Source organism: Halichoeres trimaculatus, unplaced genomic scaffold (assembly GCF_033239565.1).
Source record: "Halichoeres trimaculatus isolate MK-OKI-2021-1 unplaced genomic scaffold, fHalTri1.1 fHalTri1_scaffold_19, whole genome shotgun sequence".
Lineage (NCBI taxonomy): Eukaryota > Metazoa > Chordata > Actinopteri > Labriformes > Labridae > Halichoeres > Halichoeres trimaculatus.
This window is the reverse complement of record NW_027437197.1, coordinates 18853925-18880794: the sequence shown is the minus strand read 5'-3', so window position 1 is coordinate 18880794 and position 26870 is coordinate 18853925. Positions and strand designations below refer to the sequence as shown.

General features: G+C 39.8%; 3 protein-coding genes across 3 annotated transcripts; all 3 read left to right on the top strand.

Annotated features, from left to right (window-relative positions):
• Positions 1-718: 718 nt before the first annotated feature.
• On the top strand, positions 719-19289 carry LOC141808918 (mitogen-activated protein kinase kinase kinase 20-like). Its single transcript, XM_074695712.1, has 19 exons — positions 719-898; positions 2370-2559; positions 4175-4262; positions 7830-7931; positions 8651-8716; positions 8830-8858; positions 9424-9561; positions 11521-11607; positions 12345-12419; positions 12517-12623; positions 14535-14670; positions 16087-16131; positions 16224-16254; positions 16377-16516; positions 16620-16682; positions 16763-16852; positions 18661-18777; positions 18916-18990; positions 19115-19289. Exons 2-19 carry the CDS (start codon positions 2401-2403, stop codon positions 19277-19279), a joined length of 1713 nt encoding a protein of 570 aa, XP_074551813.1. The 5' UTR covers positions 719-898; positions 2370-2400; the 3' UTR covers positions 19280-19289.
• Positions 19290-19303: 14 nt separating this feature from the next.
• LOC141808919 (uncharacterized) lies at positions 19304-20478 on the top strand. The gene has a single exon (XM_074695713.1). It carries the CDS (start codon positions 19345-19347, stop codon positions 20083-20085), a length of 741 nt encoding a protein of 246 aa, XP_074551814.1. The 5' UTR covers positions 19304-19344; the 3' UTR covers positions 20086-20478.
• Positions 20479-21164: 686 nt separating this feature from the next.
• On the top strand, positions 21165-24200 carry cdca7a (cell division cycle associated 7a). The gene is made up of 10 exons (XM_074694936.1): positions 21165-21268; positions 21830-21973; positions 22076-22195; positions 22278-22481; positions 22586-22663; positions 22773-22964; positions 23053-23181; positions 23268-23417; positions 23506-23642; positions 23728-24200. The coding sequence occupies exons 1-10, from the start codon at positions 21248-21250 to the stop codon at positions 23759-23761; spliced, it is 1209 nt and encodes a 402-aa protein (XP_074551037.1). The 5' UTR covers positions 21165-21247; the 3' UTR covers positions 23762-24200.
• Positions 24201-26870: the final 2670 nt, after the last annotated feature.

The window sequence follows — 26870 nt, the reverse complement described above, 5'->3', positions numbered from 1 at the left end:
TATTTATTTAAATACAAAATCTATTTCTAGAATTAAATTTGCATTGGTGTTTGTACTTTTTATCTATGTTTGAAGCAGAAAAGTAACAGATCTTATTAGATTACCCTACAGTAGGAATACTTACACTTACCAAGACAAGCTAATAAATGCACTTTTGGATAACTACCTTTCTCGGTGTAATCTTGTTTGTAGGTTTTGTGGCAAATCCAGAATATAGAAAAATGTTATACTAACTGATCATGGGGAACATTTTGTTGTTACAGCTGCAGCAATAACAACAAAATGCAAAATTCAGTAACAAAATAAGTTTAAAAAAACAAACCAACAAAAAAAACCTTAATCTGAGGGAGACGTGCAAGATTCTGTATTGTTTGGTTGTGGGAAGTATTTTGGATTACATAAAGGTCTGAGTTAAGTTAAACTTTGAGGCTGTATTACATTGTTTAGGCAGTCATGTTGTTATGTTGCCTCTAAAATTAATTATGAAGCATTGATTTAAAAAAAAAAAAAAAAAACTGCTAAACTTAACTGAAAGATTGAAAGAGTAGGTTTTTCTGACCTCTCATCGACCACCGCTGTCCCAGGACACACTTCTCTTCTTCGGGGATTCATGGAGTCAGTCTCGCGTCGGTCCAGCAGGGGAAGCTGTTGTCATCGGAATGAAGGCTGGAACAACTCCCTCCAGTACAGGCTGATGTGTATCGCTTCTTGAAGAAGTTGTGCAACCAGTCAAACAGCCACGGGGTGAGAGTGGAGAAATACGAAAACGTCACATGAGATTTCTCGGAAGTCAGAGTTTTTCTGTTTTTCCCCCTAAAACTTTATCTCACGGGTTCGGTTTGACGTCCTGCACCGACGACGAGCTGTCCTGAAGCCGGGAACTTCCCACCTTATGTCGGTACGTATGTTTACATGCCTGAAAGAGGGCAAAAGTTAGAAACAGTTTTCACATGGCTCCTTACATGTGAATATCTAGACTTCCTATTGTGGTAGGACAGATGTGAGTAAAGAAACAATGTAACTTTATTCCTCTCCATGGTTGGTGCTGTTGTTAGTACGTTCTGACAAATACAGTGATTTAGCTCCATGAAGGGCCTTTGTGCAGACTTCACAAAAAGTTGCGAAAGTAGTTCTATTATTTTTACTTTCTTTACAGTGATTCATATAATTTAGTTACACAGCACGTCTCTAAAAGGTTGTTCTGCAAATTCCTTTTGTAGCATAATCTATATCTGCTGCATTATCCCCTGTAATGCACTGATTATCATGTAAATAGTAATATCAACATATGGATGGTCGTTTATCAGCTAGTGCTTGAATGTGAAACGAAAGTAACTCTGCTTTCCAGGGATTTTTTTCCCCTTTCATGTAACCGCAGTGACTTGGCTACCTGTTGTTTGACTTATGGCTATCAACCTGTAATTGTTGCAGTGCTGACAGCAGTGTTTGCTATTAAGTGAGAACTGGCAGGAGGTAGTGCACAAGTGCTCCCATATCCCAGTAACCCTGGCCTCTGGAGTGGATGGACAATACCACGGGCTGATCCCCTGAAAAGATTGCTGTGAGGCTATGTATAGCATGAATACAAGTAAATATGCAGAAAGCAATGGCACCCCTTTGTGACAATGGAGGCCTCTCCCACCAGGAGGGTATAGCAATCCCAATGAGGTCCCAGGTAACAGCCTTTTAAAAGCCGTAATTGCTCTGTAGTAAATGGAAAATGAACAATAACAGAACAACAATTTCCTGTAATGAGGGAATTATTTCTTTACAAGATACTTCTACGCTGTTATAGACAAACAAAAGGGTACGATAATCAATCTGCATGCATTCGAGCTTGGAAGCATTTCATCCTAATGCTTCACATACTCTGCATGTCTAACCCTCTCGAAGGCAGAGGGTGCCATTTTTTTAGATGATGAAGACAATATGAGTGTTTTTCCAGGATTTTTTTTTTCATCCAGGCTCTATGTTTGTAACCTTACTTGTCCTGAACACCATGCTGGAATAGTTTGCAACTTTGGCTGCATGACAATAGCATACCAGACATGCCATGGTCCTAATAGTCTGGATCCAAAGTTCACTGCTAACTGGCACTGATGATGATGATGATGATGATGATGAGAGTGTGCGCTCAGAGGAAGATACAGGGGATGATCCCAGAGTGAATCCCAGAGCTAAAAAGAGGGTTATTACACTGATAGACAGTGCACTCAGAATTAGCCTTTCTCGCTCATGTTGGGGGCTGATGACTCTCTCAAATGGTTCATTTCAGAGTCAAGCACAGCAGGAGTAAGTTTGTTTTGCTTTCAAAGACTTTGTTGAGTGAACCAGACTTCCTTCCTTTCCTGTGATCCCTCCCCTCCTAGAAGCCAAGTTGGTGCTGAGTGTCATTATGAGATGTCGTCTCCAAGCGCCTCCTTCGTGCAAATCAAGTTCGATGACATCCACTTCTATGAGAACTGTGGCGGCGGCAGCTTCGGAAGCGTCTACAGAGCCAGGTGGATCTCCCAGGACAAAGAGGTGGCAGTGAAAAAACTGCTCAAGATTGAAAACGAGGTAGGAGTCGTAATTGCCCCGGCTTTTCATATACTTTTTAATTGTCAGTGTAATAATCATTGTAATTGCTTCCCCATTTAGCTGGATGTGGTGACTTCTGCACCCATCACTCATGGTCATTATACTCCCCCACTCTTAGAAATGTGCTGCAAAAGAAACAATATTGCAGAATGAAGGGATATATTGGGCCCAATTACAGCAGAGACTGTTCTCAAGACCCATTTGAAGGCTCAGGCTCATTGTCTGTAAAACAAAAAAAAAAGAAGAATTATCATTGAAATCTTTTCAGGGAAACTGTAAAACATTTTTTGGCTTGTGATAAGATGTTCAGAAAAGTATTCAGCATTTCTTTTGTGAAATTCAGATCTAAGATATCCATTCATACTCACTCAAGTGTTGGAAAGATGATTGTTCACTGAAACTAGTAATGTAATCCTTTCACACTGAAATAATTGTTCATTTAATTATAGTGTTTGGATACAACTAAATGAATCGGTTTTGTCAGATTTCTCTCCATTCAAGAAAAAGTCTTACTTACAAATCAAATTATAGATTTCAATTTAATTTCAGACAGCCTTTCAACATCTCAACGGGATGAATCAAATTTATTTTTTCAATCTCTAAACACCACTAAAACATTGAAGTTGAAGTTAGTTGATGAAATATCTCAACAACAGTTGATGAAGCTGTAGTACAACCAAATTCAAGGCTCTCAGAGGATGCACCCACCCCTTTTCTGTCCCCCATGCCAGTGTTTTTTCTGGTGCCACTAGCAGGAATAAGTTTTCACCTATGCTTTGCAACCATCTGTCAGTCATGGTCCTCAGAGGATTAATCCTACTGACTTAGAGGATTCCCTGTCTCAAACTCTAGCACCTTAATTCCTTGTTTTTTTAACCACTTTGTAGGGCTGGACGATTATGGTAAAAATAAGAATCCCGATTATTTTGAGTGATATTGAAATCACGATTAATATACACAATTATTCATTTATTCAAAAACTTCAGTACTGACTTAAACACAACTTTAAAGAAGCAGCAAGTGGCACATACAGTATTATTGATACACATAAGTCACACACACTCGCTGTGGCTGCACATGGAACACAGAAGAGCTATGAAGCACAGGAACTTGCATACATCTACACTGTGTGGCATTTTAATTGTTTTTCTTTGATTGTATTGTTTTTATGATTGTCAGATGGCAAAATTGAAATCACGATTAAAATCCAATTAATTGTCCAGCCCTACCACTTTGTAGTTTATTTCCTTGAAAATTGGTACAGATATTGATGCCTTAGTCATGATACAGATCCTTCAGCTTTCATCTATCAGTTCTGAAACTTTGGCGAATGTCCAAATATTTGCAAGGCAAACATTATTCTTGTTGATGTACTCTTGAAAAGTTTTTTTACTGATGTTAAAAATTGGAACATAAACACAATAAACCTCATCATTAGCATGTTAGCAATATGGTTGTCTTCACATTGCATCTTGCACACCTGTACACTTCTATATCTTCTGATTGAAACTTTGCCATAGTGAATTATATTTGTCACGTGTCCTCCATCCTCATGATAACATGTACTGCTGTTCCCCCCTCTCTGTTGTATTAGGCTGAAATCCTCAGTGTCCTCAGTCACCGTAACATCATCCAGTTTTATGGCGCCATCGTTGAGGCTCCCAACTATGGAATCGTCACTGGTAAGAGTTTCTACAACCTACAGCCACACTGACTGTCACATCTTCAGTACGCCTCTGTGATAAACAGCATCCAATAAACCTAACAGGCAGCACAATGACAGGAAAAATGTGGCTGTCAGAAGTCTGCTCTCACCACTCACAGTTTACCTCACACTTTGTGGTGCAGAGGTTTCTATGGCTGCATCAGTGAATGGTAGACAGTTCAGGAAGTGCCCACATTCATAGAGGGGCTGTGTGACTCTTTTTGTATTTAGGTTAGTGGTTGAAAGCTGTGAAGCTAATGTAATAAGGGGCCCTCTGTGTATGCACAAACTGTCATGGCGGTGAGGTCATTTCTTTTAGTCCCTGACTAAAAATTAGAATTTCTTGTTTAATGTTTTTTTTTTAATAAATTTTTACTTTATGTTTAAAACTCAAATTCTTCATTCTGCACTGTTAATACAAATCCCATATAATGATTATTAACATTCACGAGTATTTGTTATTAGGTCGACTAATATTAGATTTCATTATATTATATTAAACTTGAACCTGCATTTTCTGATAAAGTGTTAAGTCAATAGATTTATAAAAAAGTGGACAATGTCTATGGAAATGTCTCAGAGATTTCAGTGAGACACAATCAGATTCTCTTGTTTAAATATCAGCAGCTACAAACCCCAATAATATAAAATTGAATTATAATCAATGAACTCACAGTTGCAGAAATGAATACAACACCCTCTGTTTAAGAAAGGCAACAAGAAACAGGCTTTTTATTGACAGAGCAACTGAAAGTGCTCAAAGCAGCCGTGGGGCATCCGTCCAGTACAAACACCACAGTGTACATGTCCTGGTAGTGAGCAGGCTGTGTTATATGCTCCTAACATGTTGAACCACTCTACATCAACGACTGGACGTTTGAGCCTTAAGGGATGGAAACACTTCCTCTTGTGCTGATTCTGAAGGTCTTAAGAAGTCATGATGTAGGAATGTGTTTAAGAACTGCAGGTTTTTTTTTTAAATATACCAAAAACTTGATTTATATGACTGAAGCACAACATTTGTGGAACTTTACATACATACTTTCCTTTTCCACGTGTTGATGAAGCGACTTGTGTGGTTACCAGGGTTGATACTTTGGTTAAAGAGCCTCATTAAAGAGTCTTTCTTAATTATGATTACTCAAACTGTAAATCTGTTGTTACCAAAAATAGAGAACACAACAAGTTGAGTCAGGTTCATCTGGATTTTCCAGGTAACTTTGATGAACAGCTACAGTTTAATTAACCGCAAACAAGCAAGACAGCACATCATAAGATGTCATGACAAAAGAAAATTAATAACAGCAAGCGCAATTATAAAGATGTACCAGATATGTGAGTGAATAAAATGTGATTGCATTTTGTAGAATTTAATTCAAAAGTGATGGGTTATTTATTTGTAAAAGAAGTGTCAGTTTGTGTGTATCATTACTGAAAATCAACATCTCTGCTGCAGTCGCTGTACTGTTGGTATTAATTAAGATGAACAAAAGGCTGAGTGTTCATGACAGGTGACACAAACACCAAAATTGTGTTTGCAGATCATCAAAATGATTCTACACTGTTTAGAAAATTGAAATCGCAAAAGAAAATGAAAATACCCTTAGCACAAAACAAGAGAGAAAATTGTGAAATCATTTAATAATGCATTCAAACTTTGCAGATTGCTGGACAGAGACTGAAAGGAAGATTTAAAACCCCTCTGTGAAGTTTTTCTATCCATGAAAGTGAGCGTTAGATTTTTCTCTACATTACAAAGCAGAAGTGTCTTTATTGAAAGGCACATCTCTTGTTAGCATGACTAGACACATGATCATCTTGGACTATAACCTCAGTCAGTTGGACTTGGAAATATACCTGGTGCCAGTTTACCTGCGACTAAATAAAGATTGAGTCAGAGGTTTTATGACTGGTTTGTCTTCTGCTTTGAACAAAAAGTTTCCATTCAGTAAGAAGATTAATATAACTGTAGGCTCAACGTATTCATGTAAATTGGGTCATCTAAGGTGCTTAAATGGCAACTGCCTGTACTACACAAAAGTCAACAGCTGATCCACATGCTTCAAGCAGAGCAGTGTGTTTATCTTTCTCAAAATTTCCTGAATTATGTAATAAATTTGATCCCAATAGCGTCAGCTGATAGCTTAGCATCTATTCTGGCAACTTTCTTAACAACAGTGACCACCCTGATCTCCTGTGGGTTATACACTTACTATCGGTTTCATACATCACCAGCTTAAGAAAAAACTTTTAGATTGTAGAAATCACAACCTAAACAGAACAGTAAGACTCTTTCTAGTTGGGATTACTTAATTTGCCAAATGAGTCCGAGCAGTAGAGGGAACACCTCAGCAGCCTGTGTAGTATTTACAGCTGTAACAGAAAGTGTTTTGTTGTCAAGGGGCCTGTTGGTGTCTCTATTTATCAAAGCAGAATCTAATTAAAGCCAGTCACAGGACAAAAAGTTTATGGCCATCCTGACCTTGCAGTGTCCACATTCATCAGCTTCTTTATAAATAACTTATCCCTGTTGACATCCGGCAGAGTACTGTCCTTATAACCATTTTATTACAACCTTCAGAGGAACCCTTTTTTTCTGTGGTGACTGGAGTGCAATTTGTATTTATGCATGTATAATGTGCCAAATTAGTACAAAACCCCTTCCTGAATAATCTTAAAGAGAAAATGCAGAGCCCCATGTTGACTTATTATGGATGGAGCTTGCTGAAATGTGTCAAAGTGCATGAACAGACAGTTTTTTTTCTACAGGGGTGTTTGATGATCTTAAGATATGAGTTTGTACGACTTCTTTTAAGTGGCTTACACAGGAGATAAGCCATGCAGATTATAGTAATTAAGACCTCATACGTTTGTGTATTTTATGATTGTTAATTAGACTCCTGTATTGGCGTCTGTGCATGTTTACATTGGTGTACTGGAACATGATTAGGTTATTATGCACAAACAGAGGTTTCCTGCTGTTTTGGCTTGTGTTTATCCTTAAGTCAAGCTTTTTATACTTGCCTCACAAGACAGTCTGGATCTAAAGATAGGAAAAGTGTTGATCTTCTTTACCCACACACCTTACATCTCTGGCAAAGCTTTATTTCTGTCTTGGAAATGTTTTGAAGTTGAATACAAAAGAGGAAATCGTTTCTCAGACCCATACATATTGAAGCTATTGAAAACAGAATCTAAAGACAATTCCTTTGTTATTTGTTTTAGACAGATTTGATAACATGTTAGATCCTGAGGGCTCCCCATAGCGTTCAGTTACACTGTGATAAATTGAGCTCATCCACAGCAACAGTGACAGGAGCAATCTGTAAACAAGACACCATCAGCTACCTGCCAGGACACGTCTGGCAGAATCTCCGCTTGCAATTGTTTTCACATAATGCTCTCACATACTGTGCCCAAACATGTAATGTAATATTTCAGGAGAACAGTTTTGTCACTGTAAGATATTTTTACTGTCTCAATCTGTCAGTCAGTCAGTCAGTCACAATAAAACAAAGTCAAATCTAATCACATTTCTCCACAGAATATGCCAGCGGTGGATCGCTCTATGATTACCTGTCCAGTGATGAAAGTGAGGAAATGGACATGGGACAAATCATGACATGGGCTGCAGAGATTGCCAAAGGTACATGTGACGATTATTTACTTTCATGATTATTTTAATAATTAAAAGCTGACTAGTTGCTTGCCCTCATGAATAATTTGTTAGTATTGACAAACTGACTGATGGTAGACATTTTCAGCCTTATTGAAAATGTTATGACGTGATATCACACAGGAAAGATAATGTTTTACCTACATAATTTATGACATACACTAAAATTAATACTGTTGCCATTTTATGAATTGATAAAGCAAATAAGACCATTCCCAAAATAGAGACTACTTCTACTTTTAATGTCTGTAACCTTTTGGGGCAATTACAGACAGAGTAATACATCCCTATAATAAAGTAAACACTGGAAAAACAGGAGACCCAAGTTTGATCCCTGAGGAACACCTGTATTCATGAAAATGATGTAAATGATATCAGAAACCACATTTTTGGCTACAGATCTTATTACAGCAGGCTTCTCTAAAAACGAATCACTTTATGTTATGTGTAAGACAATTAAACAACAGCACTCTGCTGGCATATATCAAACAGATCCATGCTGAAGTAGTGCAGCCCTCAATCGCCACAGTCTGATTACCGTGTTTTGTGTACATACTTTACTTACTGCACAGAAACAGTGTAACTCTTCTTTTACATCTGATTGAAATAACTAAGAGTTAAGGAGTATTGGTGTTAAAAGATGAGAATGGAATATTCACTAAAATGCTTCTTTTCTTCTCTGACCCTAGGAATGCACTATTTACATTCAGAAGCTCCTGTAAAGGTGATCCACAGAGACTTGAAGTCCAGGAATGGTAACTGATTGGATTTGTAACATTATTTTTTTTTAATTCAAAATTTTTACTGGCAAATACATTAATGTAACATTCCCTCTGGACTATTAAATAAAACATCTTTCTTTTTTCAGTTGTTTTATCATCAGAGAAGGTTCTTAAGGTGAGACTTCACTATGACCATACAACCAAATACAGCATTTAAATATTCTAACTGCATAACAATCAAGATCTGATTGAAGTATCACTGTATGATAAGCTAAAAATATCATTATTTAATTGAGTTATAGAAAAGAGTATGAGTTTGTAACAGAAGCAGGTAATTTAAATTCAGTATATGGACACAAGAGGGCAGTGACTAACTTGGCATAGGGGAAACAAGCATTACTAAGCTGCTCCACTGTAGGTTCAGAGGAGATTTTTCTAAATACTTTTCTCTATCAAATGTGTGTACTTCAAAACTTCAGGTTTTAGTTTATGATTATTTGGAGAACAGCTTTATCATTTATGAGCCACTGCAGTAACAAAATTAGGAATGAGACTAGCTAAATTGTTTTTAAGCATTTGGAGCATCCACTTTAGCATCACCAAATTTAAGCATTAACACATAAAACATAAAGCTATGCTGCATTATAGTATATTAAGTAATCTCAAACTCTGACTACGAGTGGCTGTAGACATTTAGATTTTTTTCAAAGATAACCTTTATTCTGCTTTCACTACTTTAGATCTGCGATTTTGGGGCGTCAAAGTTCCTGACCCACACAACTCACATGTCCTTGGTTGGCACATTTCCTTGGATGGCACCGGAGGTGATCCAGAGCCTTCCTGTGTCTGAGACCTGTGACACTTTTTCCTTCGGTGTGGTGAGTGACGAAAAGGAAAAGAAAAGAAGGGAAGAGGCAGCGTCATATATACAAAGCAGTTTTTGCATTTCAGAGTGTATAGATCATTATGCTCACCGACTTCACAAAGCAAGACTGCAATGATCTGAATGACAAATAATATCTGGGGATGTTGCTTTTATCATTATTGATAAGAATAAGTGTTTTGAACCAGTATCCATAAACTTGATACTTACTTTCAGCTATAGGATTTATAAGAGTTCCTGTGATTTCTGAAGTCTGATGGTGGTCTCTGCAAACATGCATGGAGGCAGAAGACACATTTTTCAGCAAAGACCAAAGACATGGTTAAAACTATTATAAAAATCACTGAGATAGTGATTCTGCTTTCTTGACACAATTACCATAATAAAAATAGCATGCAGTTCAAAAATTAATTAACATGAATTCAGATTATATAGATAAAAATCCAAATGTATAAGAACCTGTAATTGTTAGCAGATGATAAAGAAATTGGTGCATCGGCCACAGTCAAGGACAGGGTGACATTCCTGCAGTCAGAGAGCATGAACAGCTGCTGGTCTCTCCTGGAAGTTATTCATTGTATTGAGATGAGAGAGAGAAAGGTTCAGTCTCTTTACGTCTTACCAGTATGGAAGTTCCTGTGTGAGGCTGGTGTGAATGAGGGATTGTATCAGAAAGTTAGAAATAGTTTAACAACATCTTAGTTTTTTGCCCTCAGATCAATTCTTGTGATTGCTTTAAAATTGTAATGTTAGTTTAAGCTTGTTTGCTTAAACTGGTTAGCTAATGATTCAGACCTAAGGACCATTCTGAAACTAACAGCATAGAAGTTCAACAGCGATGTAATAGACAACGAGGCTAAGACAAAACCCATCTGTGGCACACCTTTTAAACATTTCACATATATGGCTGGGCAGGTATAAGACTGAGGGAATAAAAAAGTACATTGGCAAAGAGAGGAAGTACCCAGCTGAGAAAAACAGCTGTCAGTCAACCAACACCACTGATATTTTCATTTCTGCATTCTTTTTTTCTGCTTAAGTGGACAGCAGCTGTGAGTTTGACCTTTGCAGAAGCACAGCCTTTTAGAAACTGTCTGTCTCTTCCTTGTTCTGTCAACTTTTGTGAAATTTCGATGTAGAAATACATCATGGTGGTAGTTAATGGATGGAGCCATATCCTTAATTTCACCGTTTAACATATGAGAGTAGATTACTCATTTAAAATTCCCCTGAGATAACATGCATTTTCTCTGACTGTATATAGAAGATTTGAAAAGTCAGCGGACAATGTTTATGATTGCAACGAGTGCTTTTTCTGCCAGAGGTTCTGCAATATAAATTCAATTTGAAGTATCAGTTTTCCCCCTCAGACACTCCTCTGAGGAGCTGAGTCCTGTAGTAAAATACATGAAATGAGAGGCAGCTGGTAAGAGCAGACATGCAAAACTATAGTACACATGGTACAAACAGCCTTTGGGTGTCAGAGAAATGGCTCTCCTCTGCCTTTTCATGATTTAATTTTCCAAGATGTCTATGCAGGTAGTTATTTTCTGACTCTGCTGAATAGCGTCTGAAAGAGATGAAATTATCAAGGTAGTTCTGTTATTGTACTTCAGAAATCCTGGCAGCCGTTAATTGTCGTTGGAAACCTAAAAGGAGTCTTTTTGTCGACTTTACATTTTGCATTCAGATGCCAAAAAATAGACAAAAATATTCTCAATGTAGAGTTGTATGTGAGCATACATGCTACATACACACATCAGAGATACTCATCTGCTCTGCAGTGTTTATGTATTCATCAGCTTTGTATGTGTAACCTTACCACGCTTTAAGTGAAGGCACCAAATTCATAGATGATTTTGTACATCAAGAGCGTGATCCTACATGCATGTGTATAATTTAACAGCATTATAAATGTTTGTTTACTGACCTTGGCTCTTGACTTCTTTGACAGGTGCTTTGGGAAATGCTCACCCGGGAGATCCCCTTCAAAGGCCTGGAGGGGTTACAAGTGGCCTGGCTCGTGGTGGAGAAAAATGAGGTATTCTGGTGTGAGAGTATCATAGATGTTGAGTTTTATCACTTGGAGCGAGGGAATCATTCTTTTGCAGATAAATAGGCCTACAAACTGTTTAAATATTTTAGTTTTTCAGTACATTGTGAAATATTTATCTTTCATAAAATGTAGTCTTTAATTTATATCATGTCCTTGAGCTTGAGGTTACAGGTATGAAATATATTTTTGAAAAAAGACTTAAAGAAAGCAGAGGTTTACTTTCTTGCAGAGATATTAGTGGTACTACTCAAATGTTTGTACACTGAACGGGAAGCTGCTGCCAATAGCTTGTTGGCTTTCCCCATTTAACTGGAAACAGTGCTCAGTGATGGCGAGGACATATACAAGTGAATAGAACAAAATAAATCAAAGACAAGTTTTCCCACAGGGAGTAATTAATTGAAATAACATCCTCTTGAGTTTCATATCTCATAAGTGAGCCAAAAATGTGGCCTCCCGTGCTTAAAGGATTGGCGTCACACAAATGATCATCGAGCAAAGATAATGGAGTGCGATAAGAGCAACAAAAGAGTTTGAGTTCACACAAATACACACAGAATTGGTGTGCTCGTTTGTTGTTAGCTAGCTTGCTCTTTCTCTGGAAATAAACACACCCTCTTCTCAAAGAAACATAAAAGTAGTATTATTTCAAACATCAACTTTTTGCCAACTTCACTGAGTAAGCGGACAACTCAGTCTACAACTTCATGTTTGTGTTTCAGAGGTTAACTATCCCGAGTGGCTGCCCTGCCAGCTTCGCTGAACTCATGTCGAGTTGCTGGGTGACAGAGCCAAAAGTCAGTGATCTTCTTGTATTCACCAGCATGCAAATTATCAACAAATGTCTGATTTCCTTCAGATCTCTACACAGAAAATGTTTGTATGTTGCTTTAGGAAAGGCCACTGTTCAAGAAGATTCTCTCCACTTTGGAGTCCATGTCTAACGACAGCCAACTTCCTCAACAGTGCAACTCTTTCCTTCACAACAAGGCTGAATGGAGGTAATGAGATCAGCCCAGTAAACGTATTTATTACTGTCTTTTTCACCAATATACTGCCTCTGCCTAAGGAAATGATACTGTTTTGGAAGAATGATGTGGAAATGTAGCTGATGGGGGCCATGAAACACAGAAAAGACTTGAGATTGTGCATATAGATCTTTAATAATTACACTGATAGCTACATAAAGGCATAAAAACCTCCAAAGAATCCTCCATCTGGATATACTTCCTCTCTTTACCCATAAGGCCCTAAAAATAATCACCATCTTTTTCAAGTAGAAGTGTTTAATTGGGTTGTATGAGCAGCTGGAGGTTTGGTGATGTTCAGCACAGCCTGAGTCTCAGCTGTTACTTTATTCTCTGTCTGCCTTTCTGCGGGGCTTGTCTGTGCTCTGAGGATTTTTCCCTCAGAAGTTGTGTTGGTGGCGTCATGTCCAAGCAGCCATCTGCAGGTGAAGCAGGTTGGAGCTGATCTCACTGCTGGAAAACAGACGGAAAACGTTTGAAACAGAGAGATGCATGTCGTTAATGTGGTTGGTTGTTAGAAGTCAAGCTGGCTGTGTTGCATCTGCAAATAGTGCAGAGAGATTGCTTAGCTAATTCTGATAGCTAACTTCTGACATCAAAAAATCTAAAAAAAAAAAGGTTTTTGGATGCAGCAAAAACTAATCAAAATGGTAGAAAAAGTTGAGAAAAAAATCTGATGCATAGTTTGACCAATCTTTAACAACAAGGAGTATGTTAAAGTTTTTGTTTTACTTCTGGGAGGTTATCATGCCATCTATCAGTTTTAAGAATGCGTGAGCACTCTGAGTGTTTTAGCATGCTAACAGCAGCTAGCTTGAGTTGCACTGATAGGAATGACATTTGATTGTATTGTAAGTATTTTTGTCAACAAACAATGACAAACTTAACATCATGTTTGCGTTAACTGAGTCACTGAGCAGACTGAGTCAAAAATGTTGAATTGAAAAAATGTCTCTTTGTTTATCTTGTAACTGTTTGTAGAAGAGAGTTATAAATACTTACTGGATTAAACGGCTAAAAGTTTGCCTGGAAGGCAGTGAAAACAGCACAAATATTTGGGAAGTGAGCACGGCGTGAAGTTTGTTGAGCTTCAGGGTGGGGTAAGTCGAGGACCAGGAGGAGTAAGAAAGGGCTTTCCTGTCTGTGTCACGTGTGTTTCTCAACAAAGAGTGTGAGAGTTTCTGTTGGGCTGAAGCTCAGCATGGATTTTCCCGACATGCTGTGCAGCTCCACCCGCTGAGCAAAACAAACGTCCCCAGCGTGAAGTGAACATGAGACATTGTCCTGTCCTTGGCATTCAGAGCCTCAGATGCAGGCTAATCACCTTCTGACTGGAGAACAACACGGGGTTGTTTACAGAAAAGTTTGGTTTTGTGATTTCATTTTAGTATTTGCTTTCCATTCTTTTTCACTGTGCTGTTTCAAGGGAAAAAACAGTGATATTTACTATCCTGTATCTAGAAAATGTCCAAAAACTAAAGCTGAGAGCTCAATATGCCATTGAGCCACCAAAGTCCTGTGATTATTGAGTTTAAGTCAGACAGCATCCTGCTACAGAAGTCTCTGGGGCATCGAATGTATAGTGATCCACAACCACGCCAACATATGTGATCCTGTTTGAGACTTTCTTCACCAAAACCTACAGTGCCCAGCTAATTCAGGTCATACATTAGCATACACAACACATCTGTGACCCCAAAAAATCAGCCTTTAGGGGGATGTAGAAGGAAGAAATTCCACTGGGGAGCTGGGGGAGTTGGAGGTTATCCAGAGATTATCAAGACAAAAATTGTGAAGATGTATTTTAGGATTCAGTTACCCAAATTGAAAGATATTTTGTTAAATTGATTAGATTGCAGGATTACGGCTCTGTTTCCTCTCCAGGATTGAGATTGAGGCCACACTGGAAAGGCTGAAGAAGCTGGAGAGAGACCTGAGCACCAAAGAGCAGGAGCTAAAGGAGCGAGAGCGGCGTCTAAAGATGTGGGAACGAAAACTTATCGAACAGTCCAACAGTCCGGTGAGTCCCCCAGCTGCAGAGCAACATCATCACCTCAATTTTACAAGTTCAGAGCGCATAAACATATGATTCTCTCTGAGCTTCCCCTAGGGGGAAACAGAAATAGGGACACAGAGAATTTTGTGCAACCAGCCTGTTGTCTGCAGCAGTTTTGCATGCAAAAGACATTAGACTGAGGTGTGGTTTCCTTTGTTTTCACTTGAGTCTGTGACTGAATGCCATGGCATGCTATAGTATGGATATCTTGGAAGTCGTCACTCAACAACACACAGGTTCTATTGTGTTAGTTTTAATAATAAACCAAGCCTTGAATCACGAGCACTAAAATCACTTCCTGTGTTCTCAATTTTTTGTCCCTACCCTTCCTCTATTGCGCTGCTCTGTTTACTTCCATCTAAAAATGACCGTCCTAAATCAAATCCTAAATTGAGAATTAAAATCATCCTGTTTCCTTACTCATTTTGCCTCTTCCAGGGGAAGGACATGCTTGAGCAGAGTCTATTAAATGTCCCCTTGCTTGTTATCATCAGTCAGTCTCATGAGGATGTCACCGTCTGCATCACTCTGTTTGAATGCTGCCTGTTTTCCTGTGCCACTGAATCCCAACTACTCACTACTTATGGTGTGGTTACCCATAATCCATTTGGGTCCCTTGTTGGCAGAGTTTTGTGAACTAAGGGACACTGCGTGACCTCAATTTGATGTTTAAGACATGAGGTTTGTGTTTTTGTCAACAGGATCTAAATAAAAGAAGCATCGCAGCACATTTTGTAATACAATTTGAAGCTTGAGAAGTGCTGCTAAGTTGCTCCAGTAAGACTTTGGCAGACTGTTTCTGAATCTGTTTACTTCCGAGTGGCAGCACTGGGGGAAAATGGCAGAACTGCTGCAGGGCTTGGCGTCTTTATGAGAAAATATGGCAGCAACTGTCTATTGAGCCCAGCATTCAGTTCATAATCTGAGCTGTTATCAGATGTCGTGGGAAGAAGACAGTGAATGGGGATTACTCATTCATTTATCATCTTTCCTCCAATTTTCCGTTGCATTATTTCTGTCATTACGCACCAGCCTCATGAGCACAATGATGAAATCTTTATTTTGGCTGGCGAGTTTCTGCCTGATTACATTTAATGAGCAATAAATGATTTATCATTCAAATAGATCACATTAGATCAGACGGATGGACATTTCAGTTTGATATAGACCATTAGAGGCGAATCGTCTCAATCCTACAGCACAATAACCAGAAAAGTAATGGCTTCAGAAACATGGAAAACATGACTATTTTCCATTTTAATAACATTTATTTAAGTCTCTGGATTTTCACTTTGAGATCTGTCTCTCATAAATACACACATTAGTTTTACTATCTGTATCCACCCTTACACCCTATGCTGATATTTCTGTTTGATGCAGTTGCTGCCCACTCTTGACATCTATACATGGACAGAGGAGCATGTGGTTAGTATCTTTTTTAATCTCATTGCTACAGTTTTATTCTATCAAATAGCACTGCTGCTGAATCAATATATGACTCTTTTTTTTCTCTTCAGTATTTCTGGATGCAGCAAGTATTCGGCGCAGGTTTGTTCATCAGGTTCTTCTGTGGTGCACTTCAATTTTCAATCCTACTTCAGTGGCGTCAGACTTTTAATAGATTTTGATCCAGAGTTTAAAATCTGAGTATAAAGGTTCTTCCTTTCAAGGGGAGGGTACATGTGGCATGGATCTCTACGCCGACCTGTTTAAGGAGAACCACATCACCGGAAAGAGGTTGTTACTGCTGACGGAAAACGACATGCGCGACATGGGGGTCAGATCCAAAGGCCATGCAATGCACCTCAAGGCAAGAAAAGATAACCACTGACTAAACTAGACTGCTGCTGCTGTTATTGTAAGAGATGTATGCTTTTTGATATTCAGAATGACACTATCCTTCTCTTCGACAGGCTGAAATCGAAAAGCTCACCCATGACTACCTCGGGTTTGTCCACTTCCCTCCACTGCTGAAGGTATAAGTTTCCCCTCCATCTTCACAAGGATTTGTGGACTTGTGATTTTTGTGTTCCTAATCGGACATGTGCCTCCTCAGGATGAGCTAGAAAAGGAGGTGGAGAGGGTGAAAACTGTAAATCTGGAGCTGGTGTTCGGGTACCACTGGAAGCCAGGAACTGGTACCTCTGTAAGTTTGTAGCTAAACACGCACTCACACGGACACAAGCTGTAGCTGTGAAGCACCACCAAATATTTGAGTTTAAAAAATGGCCCCATCCTGAATAAGTTTGGTCATAATTGTACCCTCCTAAATGGATGCTCAGAATCATAGTTCTGCCATGATTGAATCATCCTCCTTGTGCTGCGGCTGTTTGTTCTGAGGATCTATGATGACGGCTGTTAAACCAATCATTGAAGGCATCACTAGACATGTATAAAACCAGACAAATAAACATTTCATTCTCAGCCATGTAGCACATCCACATCGAATTCGCATGCAGCCCTTTGTTAGGGTCTCAAACTGTGGAGAAAGGGTGGCTCTTCACTTGCTGTTTGAATTTAATCAAAAATAGCCCATTTAGCCAGAAGTCATTTTCTTTTTAAAAGGCAAACGTTATTTAATCTTTCAGCTGTTCATTGTCCCATCATAAATAGTCCTCTTTCAGTGTGTTCGGCAGGGCTGAAACGAGCCTGCTAATTGCCTCCCATTTCTTCTGACATGTGGTGGTTTAGTGGGTAGAAAACACAGCAGGGAGAAGGAAACAGGAGGCTGAGAAAATGAGAGCTAATTATTTTCCCCTGCCTGGTGTCAGGTTCCGTGTCAGCCTTGTTTTTACAAACTGGAAGGTTTTTTTGCACTAAATAAAACAAACCCGCACTGCATTTTTTTCCTTCGCCCCTCTTTGCTGGCGATGTCATGGAAGCAGCTGCACTTCTCAAAGACAAAATGAGGGCCTGCGATTGTGCGGCCACCATCTGACAGCCACTGAGGGTCCCCTACTAATGAGGATATCACCGTGCAGCCAAGTGAAAGGTGCTGAATTATGTATGAGTTGTCATTAGACGCACTCGGGTCCTAGGCATCATTACCAGACATTGTTTCTGCTGGAGTGATTAGACTAGCGCGGACCTGGGAGCCCCGGTGCGACCGTCCAGCGCCGACACCAGGCCGGCGCGGGGGCCACTGGTGTGTTTCCGAGCCAGAGGCTTGCTGAAGCTTCCCCTTTGAGCCCGTTCCAGCCCCCAGGGACGATACAGGAGAGGGAGAGGGCTCCTCAGACGAGTGTGTTAGTGCCACTCCTCTGATGTCTTTCTCTGTGATCACTACACAATGGATTGGCCTGTGCCATGAACCCCGGGTGGTTAAGCAGTGACCTGTGGTTTCGTGGACAGCGTTTGGGGATTGGCAGAATCATTACTGCTTCGTCAGCATTCAGTATGCAGGAGAAGAGGGCTGGGGAATGGTTCAGATTTGTGGCTCATAGGGAGGATTTGATGTGTCCTGTATGCAGCAAGTCAGGAGGAAAAACCTTCACCCCTTGTCACTTAAATTGGAGCATAGTCCTGGTGCAAGAAATTACTCCTGGATCCTGGATAATAAAAAGTGAGACATTTGAAAATGAATCCATATTACTATTCTTAAATTTCAAATAATGGTGTTTTTTTTATTCAGAGCTTTAGGGTCTGGTTTATCTGCATTACATATCTTCGTACCTTTTAGTAGTATGATTTGTATTTTCTTCAGTGCCTTTGTGTTTTATTTATTTATGATTTATTCATTATTATGTTTTGGTTTCTTACTCCCCAACATTATGTGTCTCTGTAGCCAATATCTTACCACTACCATCAAACTACCTCTAGGTTGTGCTGTTGGTTTATATACAGGTTTAGCTGAGTTCTCTACGCCAAACTAAAACTTTTCCACACAAGCAGATTGTTTCAGAGTGCGCCAAATCAAGTCTTTACTCCTCCAACATTCGCTTTTTTTATTTCAAGGACTGCAAATGGAAAATGTACTTGGAGCTGGATGGAGATGATGTCGCAGTGACCTACATCAAAGATGTCGTCTTTAATGCCAACCGCCAGGATGTGGAGGTTCAGCGTATGATGAAGGTAACGATAAATACATTTCTCCAACAATTTTCACGGGGGGTATAGTGACTGCCACTGTGTGTTTCTGAGGGACTCGTGTTACCTTAAAAAAATGTGCATTATGTTACCATATTCTCTTACTCTGTCATTGCTTTGCAGCCTCCTTTTGTGATGGATAAATGGATTGTAGGAATGTCACAGAACCAGAGAATAGATTACACTGTTAATTATGAGGTGAGTCATTTCAGCAGATATTTTCACAAGAGATCTGAAGTGCATTTAATGCTACCACATACCTCTCAATCTACTGTTAACATTTTTGTATAAGTTTTTCTTCTGCTTTGGTTTGATCCTTCAGAATGATGTCAAATCTCCAAAGACTACCAGACACAGCTCTTCACTAACGTGGAGTTTTGTCGGAGGACAAGATGAGATCAAGACTGTGGAGCTGGTTGTCGAAACAGCGCAGACCAACATCGACTGGAACACCAGAGACAGAAATTATTGTGGTGAATTATTTTAATTTCTTGCCTCAATTCACAGTAAAAGTGCTAAATTTGAATATGCTTTATTTGTACTTAACACAGCATGCATCAATGCGTCTGCCTTTTTTCAGATATTGATCCTACATGGATGTACAGCTTAAGGCTCAAACAGATGATGATCCAGAAACCCCAGCAGCCAACTGCTCCTCTGACTACCTCCGAGGCCCGCACGCTGCCACAGTTCCTGTCAGCACATGAGAGCCATAGCTGCTCCTATGCAGGAGCTCTGCGTCGCTCTCCAAACCGTGCCCACTCATCACCCTGGAACGACTCACGAAGCTCCTCACCAACCACCAACCTGACTGCCAAACTCTCCCCACTAAATCTCGGGTCAAAAGGCAGCAGCCCATCGAGTACCACATCAGAGAGCACCTCAGAAAGGGAACGAGAGCGCCCCCTCAGTGCAGGGGCAGTGCTTAACTCTGGCAGAAATCCCTACTTTGGTAACAAGTTAACTGCTGGAGGAGGGCAAGGTAGGGGTCAAGCATGGACCAACACGAGAGGAAGCTATGCTCATAATAAAACCAGCAAAACCTCACAACAGCCAGGGAGGCCTCGGTCCAACAGTTACTCCGTCCCTCAACCAAACCGCCCCTCCATGATACCAGGTATATTATCTGTGACAGGAAACCCTGGTGAGGAAAAGGAGGGAGGCAAAGCCAGCGATGGAGGATGGATCAAAGTGGAGCGGCAGAAAAGAGTGCCACGCCAGGACAATAAACAAGTCAGAGGTCGACCGAGGAGAGGGGGCAGAGGGGGACGGGGTGCTGGAGGACGATCATAATGTGGCCTATTTAAAACATTAATGCACTGAAGTTTTACAGATTACTTGTGTCCATTTGCATGCTTATAAATCAAATGTTTATTGTAAAAGAATCACACTGATGCAGATATTTATGACCTAATGTGTATTTTCTTAAACTGGCTCATGTCAGGTTTTTTAAAACAAATATCTTTATATTTATTATTATTTGAAATATGGAAAATTCAGTCATTCCTTCGAGACTTTTTTTCCATTAAATGCCACACGGCAACAAAATAACTCTTTTCTATCTGTTAGCGCATGAATAAATATTTTTTATGCTTGGGTTCAACATTGAAAAATGTGTTTCTTTTGAGTGTTGTCTCTGGTGTTTGTACTTACCACAGATTGTCACAGAAATACAACACAGTTGTATGATGATAGCATAAAACCCAAAAGTGCAAAGGTTTGTTTAATCTAGCATGCCCCACCCGGAGGTGTTATCGCTTTCTCCTCTTTGATGCTTTATTCAAGTCTACTTCCTGTTGTTTACAGGATATCTTTACTTTTGTGCTAGTCTTTTTGGTCCATTGCATTTTCATTGTGTAACTTTCATTAATAGTTTAATTTTCTTATCTTCTGAAATCTTAAAATCCTTAATCAACACAAATTACTTACATACAATAACATTATAAAGTCTGAGTCTTGTTTCACTTGTTTCATTACTACACCTTTGCTCTTGTAGGCTACTGTAGATGTTACTCTACTTAAAACAATTGACCGTTGCCCCCAACACTCGATGATTTATTAGCTAGAAGCGTCAAAACATTTTTACCCGCGCTACATGCAAATTCACAAATGAAAAAATTCGCGCCATGACGAAGTTCCTCAAAGATCACACGCTCTTCTTTTACGGACTGTCTGATATAAAGGTGAAATTACGATTAGCTTTTCATTCAGTGAATACCGCAAACGCTTCCAATTTAATCTAAGTTTAGAATACCGTCTCCAACTCGCAGACAAAGTACATAACAATTTTTAAATAACTGAATCAATTTTATGCAGCTTCCAGGACCTTCACATGGCGCGGGAAATGAACGGTTTGTGGGCTACATGCAGCTGCAGGATCTGCATTGTTCACTGCAAGAGCTGCAGGAGCAACTGTTGTGTGTCGGCCTAACAGGGACAAACTTCTCTAAGAAAAATGCCCTCCACAAGATCTAAGGTAAGGAAAGCTACACACGTGTTGTTTTTGTGTATTATATCATGTAATGAAGTCATTTGTTTGCTGAGCTAAACTTATAACGCATTAATAACCAAAACTAAAAGCTCACTTTATGCAGCTCCACAAGTAAGAAAAAGAAACTAAACATTTCAAAGTTAGCATTTTAATTATCATGTTAAATTAAATTTATGCAGAATTATTACAGCATATTTTCTATACATGCATGATCCAGTAACCTACATTTAATAATGTGCGACTACAGGGGTGTGTCCCTTTAAGTGATACGACTAAAGGACTGAAGTACGAGCTTTAGTTCGTGTTGTTAATGGCTTTTTGTTCCCACTATTATACATTTCACTAACTGTAAACACGTTTATTGTTGAAACAAACAAAAACATACAGAAAAATCTTAAGAGACTATTTGATTGATGGTTTGATCAGAAACAAAAGTATTTATAGTTGGATCTGAATTTGATACTCCGTTCTTAGTCCACGGTGCAGTTAGGTATATTTTTTGTTTTTCTACTTGGGGTTGTTGCTTCAATTCCTCTTTATTTGCAGACCCTGGCATCCCAGCCTCCCTCCACCAGAATGAGCTTGAGGAGCTTCCGTAGTGTCTCCCTTGTTCCCAGCGAAACATCATCATCATCATCTTCCGAAGACAGCTGTGATAGCTTTGGATCTGATGGAGGATTTGCAAATACGGTAACCAAAAAAAATCAGATACTAGATAAATAAAGTGGTGTTTAACTTGCAGAGTTTTTGTAGCAGAATCTGGAACAATATATATATTTTTTTACATATTAGAGGAGAAGCTTGAGACCAACAAGAAGGACAGCCGAGAAGACGAACGTATTTGGGGCGACATCGGAGGAGGATTCATGCAGCGGGTTTGAGAATGCAATCAACAGTCCCATGAAAGCCATGGTAAGTTTGAGAGAGGAAATAAAACTACATTGCATGCCAAGTTGTTGGCTGTTTTTAAACCATGAATTTTCTTTCATTTTAGAAAGTGGCAGCTGATACACCAAAACGTGGCCGCAGGTCAAGCGCCCTTAAGGTGGCTATGACATTTCCCTCCAAAAAGGTGGGCAAGAAGAGACCTGCGTCTGAGCCGCTCCCTCAGATCAAAGTACAAGACCCAGACTCTGAGGCTGAAGAGGAGAACTTCATGCACAAGAGAGCCATGAATATAAAGGAGAACAAAGAGATGGTACAACTTGCTGATTTGTCTCTGCGCAATGATTTTGATCAAATTGTGCTTTGATTAGAACTCCTTTTCTCCAGACTCACTCATTCTTTATTTTTTTCTTTCAGCTTGCAAAGCTCATGGCAGAGCTGAACAAAGTCCCTGGACTCTTCCCAAGACGGACAGCATTATCTGCCTCCAATTTGGTAATTTAAACACAGGATAGATGTCTGAATCCATCTCCTTGCATCTCAAATAAACATTTCCATAGCTTCTTAAGCTTGGTACTCATTCAAACTCCTTTATGCTGTTCAGCCTCGACAGGCACCTCGGCGCTCGATGGGAACTCCAGGTGCTCGAAGAAGGAACCCAGAGCGATCATCTCGACCACACACCCGCTCCCGCACACTGGTGGATGGACCTCCCAGCCCGCTTTCTGAGGAGGAGCCTGAGGACAAGTTCAGCCTGGTTCGCAAGAGCCGCTACTATGAAGAATATGATGAACCAGTAAGCCCTTCTACAACAAACCATCTGTTTTATCACAGATGCTGTGTTAATGTCACATTCTGATCAGATCTGTTTACTTAACTTGCAGCCGCGTCGCCGCACTTTCAACGGCGCAAAAGCCATCCCTCATGTTGTGGTTCCTGTAGAGGAAATCACTGAGCTGGAGCTGCAGGGGATCTGCACCAATGTGCGGGAGAAGGTCTACAACAGCTCCACTGTAAGTCCCATATGAGAAGATCTGAAATGCTAAGTCTGTTTCCGAAGCTTTGTGGCTGACGGCTTAAATCTTGCCTCTTTTCTTAGGGATCCACTTGCCACCAGTGCCGCCAGAAGACAATCGACACCAAAACCAACTGCCGTAACCCAGAGTGTGTCGGGGTGCGGGGTCAGTTCTGTGGACCTTGTCTGCGCAACCGCTATGGGGAGGAGGTTCGAGACGCTCTGCTTGATCCCGTAAGTATCTGAACATGTAGAGTTGGACTCACAGTTGAAAAGTAGTGTGTTTTCTGGGCGTCTGACTGACCCTCTTCCTGTTCCTCAGGAGTGGCAGTGTCCACCGTGCAGAGGGATCTGCAACTGCAGCTTCTGCAGAGCCAGAGATGGTCGTTGTGCCACAGGAGTGTTGGTGTACCTTGCTAAATATCATGGCTATGACAACGTGCATGCTTACTTGAAGAGGTGAGTGCAGCTTTAGCAACCCTTCAAACTGTGTCAGATTTCTTACTCTCATTTTAACTCGGTGGCTCTTTTTTCCTGTACGTAGCTTGAAAAAGGAGCTGGAGGAAAGCACCAAGTAAAGGATGGAAGACTGAGCCGATTCCGGATCTGAGTGACCAACTTTTTTCATCGACTGTTCACTGTGTTTGAAGCATTATAAGACAACCCTTTGAGTTCCTCCTTGTCAAATTTTGCATCTGTTTCAAGCATTGGTTTACGTTCTCAGTACTCTAGTTTTGGGTTTGCATTTGTTTTCAAACTTTTAAAAAGTGGACAACTTGTTAAAACAGCCCAGTTTTACCAAAAAAACATGTAAGATAGTTGTAAATGATCTTAAAAAGTGAGACTTTGCCCATTTGCTGTTAAAAATACTGCCTTGTTCAAGTGATCTACTGAATTTTACATTGTTTTAAATGTATTGATCTTAAATGGGACCATTTGGAAATGAATTAAGTGATTCCTTTTTTTCAAACATGCAGATTACGCTTGTGTTTTTACAAGTTTCCAAGCTTTGTTAGACTTGCTAAGTGTAAATGTTCAGAAAAACAAATAAAAATGTTTGCTGCAGTCCTTGTAGAGATAGCTCAATGATGTGCTGGCTGTGGAGGTGCTGCAGGTGGAAAGGGCACAGACTGGGGTCCACTGCCTCTCACTTCTTAAACTGAGAGGAACTGTGTGATATAGTACAGCGCCTGGTTAAATATCCTTCATTAGATAACTGTCACTAATGGTGTGGAAACAATTAGCACACTCTAATGGGAATCTCGTACCTGTAAATCATTTGATCCTGTTAAAGCACATTCTCGCTCTGCTGCAGTCTCTTTGGCTCATTTTCTGTCGTACTCTGTTAAGTAGGAATGGTTAAAGGTGCCGCTGAAGAGGCTGTAGAGTTATGGCCTTCATTTTTTTTCTTCAAGTGTAATACTCTACACCATGTGACATGGAATTAACCCCTGTATGGTTTGTCTCTGAAATGTACTTCATTTGACCCACACCAGGACGTACTCTGATTACACCGTACATTTTCAAAATAATCAACGGCTGAGATTTGATCTCCAGGATAATAGCAGGTGGAGGTTATCTCACTGCAGCTTGTGTGTCTTACACACGGCACTCTTAGCAGATAAACAAAGGCTTAACTCTTGATGGATGTATGTGTTCTGTTGAAGCTTGCTTTGTGCTCATTGGTTAACTGTACATTTGTATTAAAGCGTTTTATCACTGCTGAGTCATGTTATGTCTATTTTCTCTGACTGGTCAGCACTTAAGCCATACCATTCTATTAAAACCATTGATAGCAAACAGCAGCCCACCCTCAATTGGGACATCCGTAATAATCTGTATCTGCCGGTGCAAAAATAACACTTTCATCTGCAAGTATGTCGACATGGGGCACCTATTTGGCCTAGTGGCAAGGGTGTGTACAGAGTTTTTGAAGAGCATGGGCGAAAAGAATAAAAATTGCATTCAGCCATTACTGACCAGCGCATTTCACTACCGAAGAGGGCACTTAAGAATATTATTCACATCACAATGAAACAACCATACCCAGAGTTAATGACATTATTCTGTAAATTTTCTGCATACAGTAAAAACAAAAGGCTGATCACTTAAAAACCAAAATACAAACAAGAGGTTAGTGTGAGCACAAGTTCAAAGTAAGTTCTTATTTAAAACTGTCATTGAAGCCCCGGCAGAGTGTTAAGCAAAACTTTTCATCTTCTACCAAGAAAAACTGTCCAAAACCCAAGATTTCAATTCTCAACTAAAGCTGCAACATTTTTAAGGAATAGAGAGTTTCATATTAAGTCAAAGGGTCTTGAACTAGTTGTAAATATATTGAAGTGGTCATGATGCCTCTCAATGGCCAACAAAAGCAAAGCAAGCAACCAAGTCATATGTTATACATTTTGCCCAGGTACGCTCGTTGGTATGCTGGCTGTTCAGCCACTGATAAGAAAGCTCTACAGAGGGTAAAAAAGTCAGCTCAGACGATCATCAGCTGTCCACTGCCCCTTTTGGAGGACACCTTCCGCTACACCAGCAGAGCCAGAGACATCAAGGACTCCTCACACCCTGGCCACAACTGTTTGAACTGCTACACTCTGGCAGGAGCTACAGGTCTGCCAAAGCACAAACCTCCAGACTCAGAGACGGCTTCTTTACTGAGTCCAACAGCACATTGACCAACCTCAGCCTGTCTACTATACATTATTCCAACACTTAAAAGCAAGATCAGCTTCAACGATTATACCTGGGCAGTGCTCAGTTTATTAATGCTGCTAATGCTACCTCCTCTCGTCATGGTGTCATAGGTATTTTTATTAGTAGTAGTAGCTGTATTATCCTTAGTTAGTATTTGTATTGTTTGACATTATGCTATGTATTCGTGGAACCACAAATGTAAGCTCATTCAGTGCCATTTTAGCATGAATATAGTAATATAGTCACTTCACATATAAACAACACTTCCGGACAATTTAGCTACATCCCAATTTTTAATATTTGATTCGCAGTTGTAAAATGATACATGAGAAAAACTTACCGTCGGGCTGTCTCACTGAAGGTGTTGCACTTACATAGAGGATGGTTTTTGGGAGCAGGAGAACTTTATACACTGCATTCATTGTGGCTCTGAAGAGGATACAGAAATTACCTTATGATGTATGAGAGGGAAACAGAAGTCAAAAGCATTGGATTTATTCAGATTACATGTACGTCATGTGTGCTCTATGGTCTTTACGTGTGATATGTTAAAAACAGCTCATTTAAAATACTAATCAATTAATGTATTGAGATATTTATACATACGTACTCTTATAATTGATCAGTATCCGTAGCTTGTTCTAGCTTCACTCACCTCAACGTGTCCCAAAGAACTACGCCAGGAAACTGTGCCTTGACAGTGACTTTCCCAAGTCCCCCATGGTCGCCCTGTACCTGTGAGATAAAAATATTCTGTCACATAAACAGTGTAAAAGACAGACTAAGATTTTTCATTTAATAGGTTTCAGTAAAGGTGATGGGCAGACACAAATTCATTTAAAAAAAGCCAGTCTTGGGGTTTTTGCTGTTCAGGCTACAAGCTAGGCTAACTGGCGGCTTAATCCAGGTTTTGGAAATACAAATATTAGTCCCACAGACCTTCTTATCTCACTCTTTGCAAGAGTGAAACAAGCTTATTTTTAA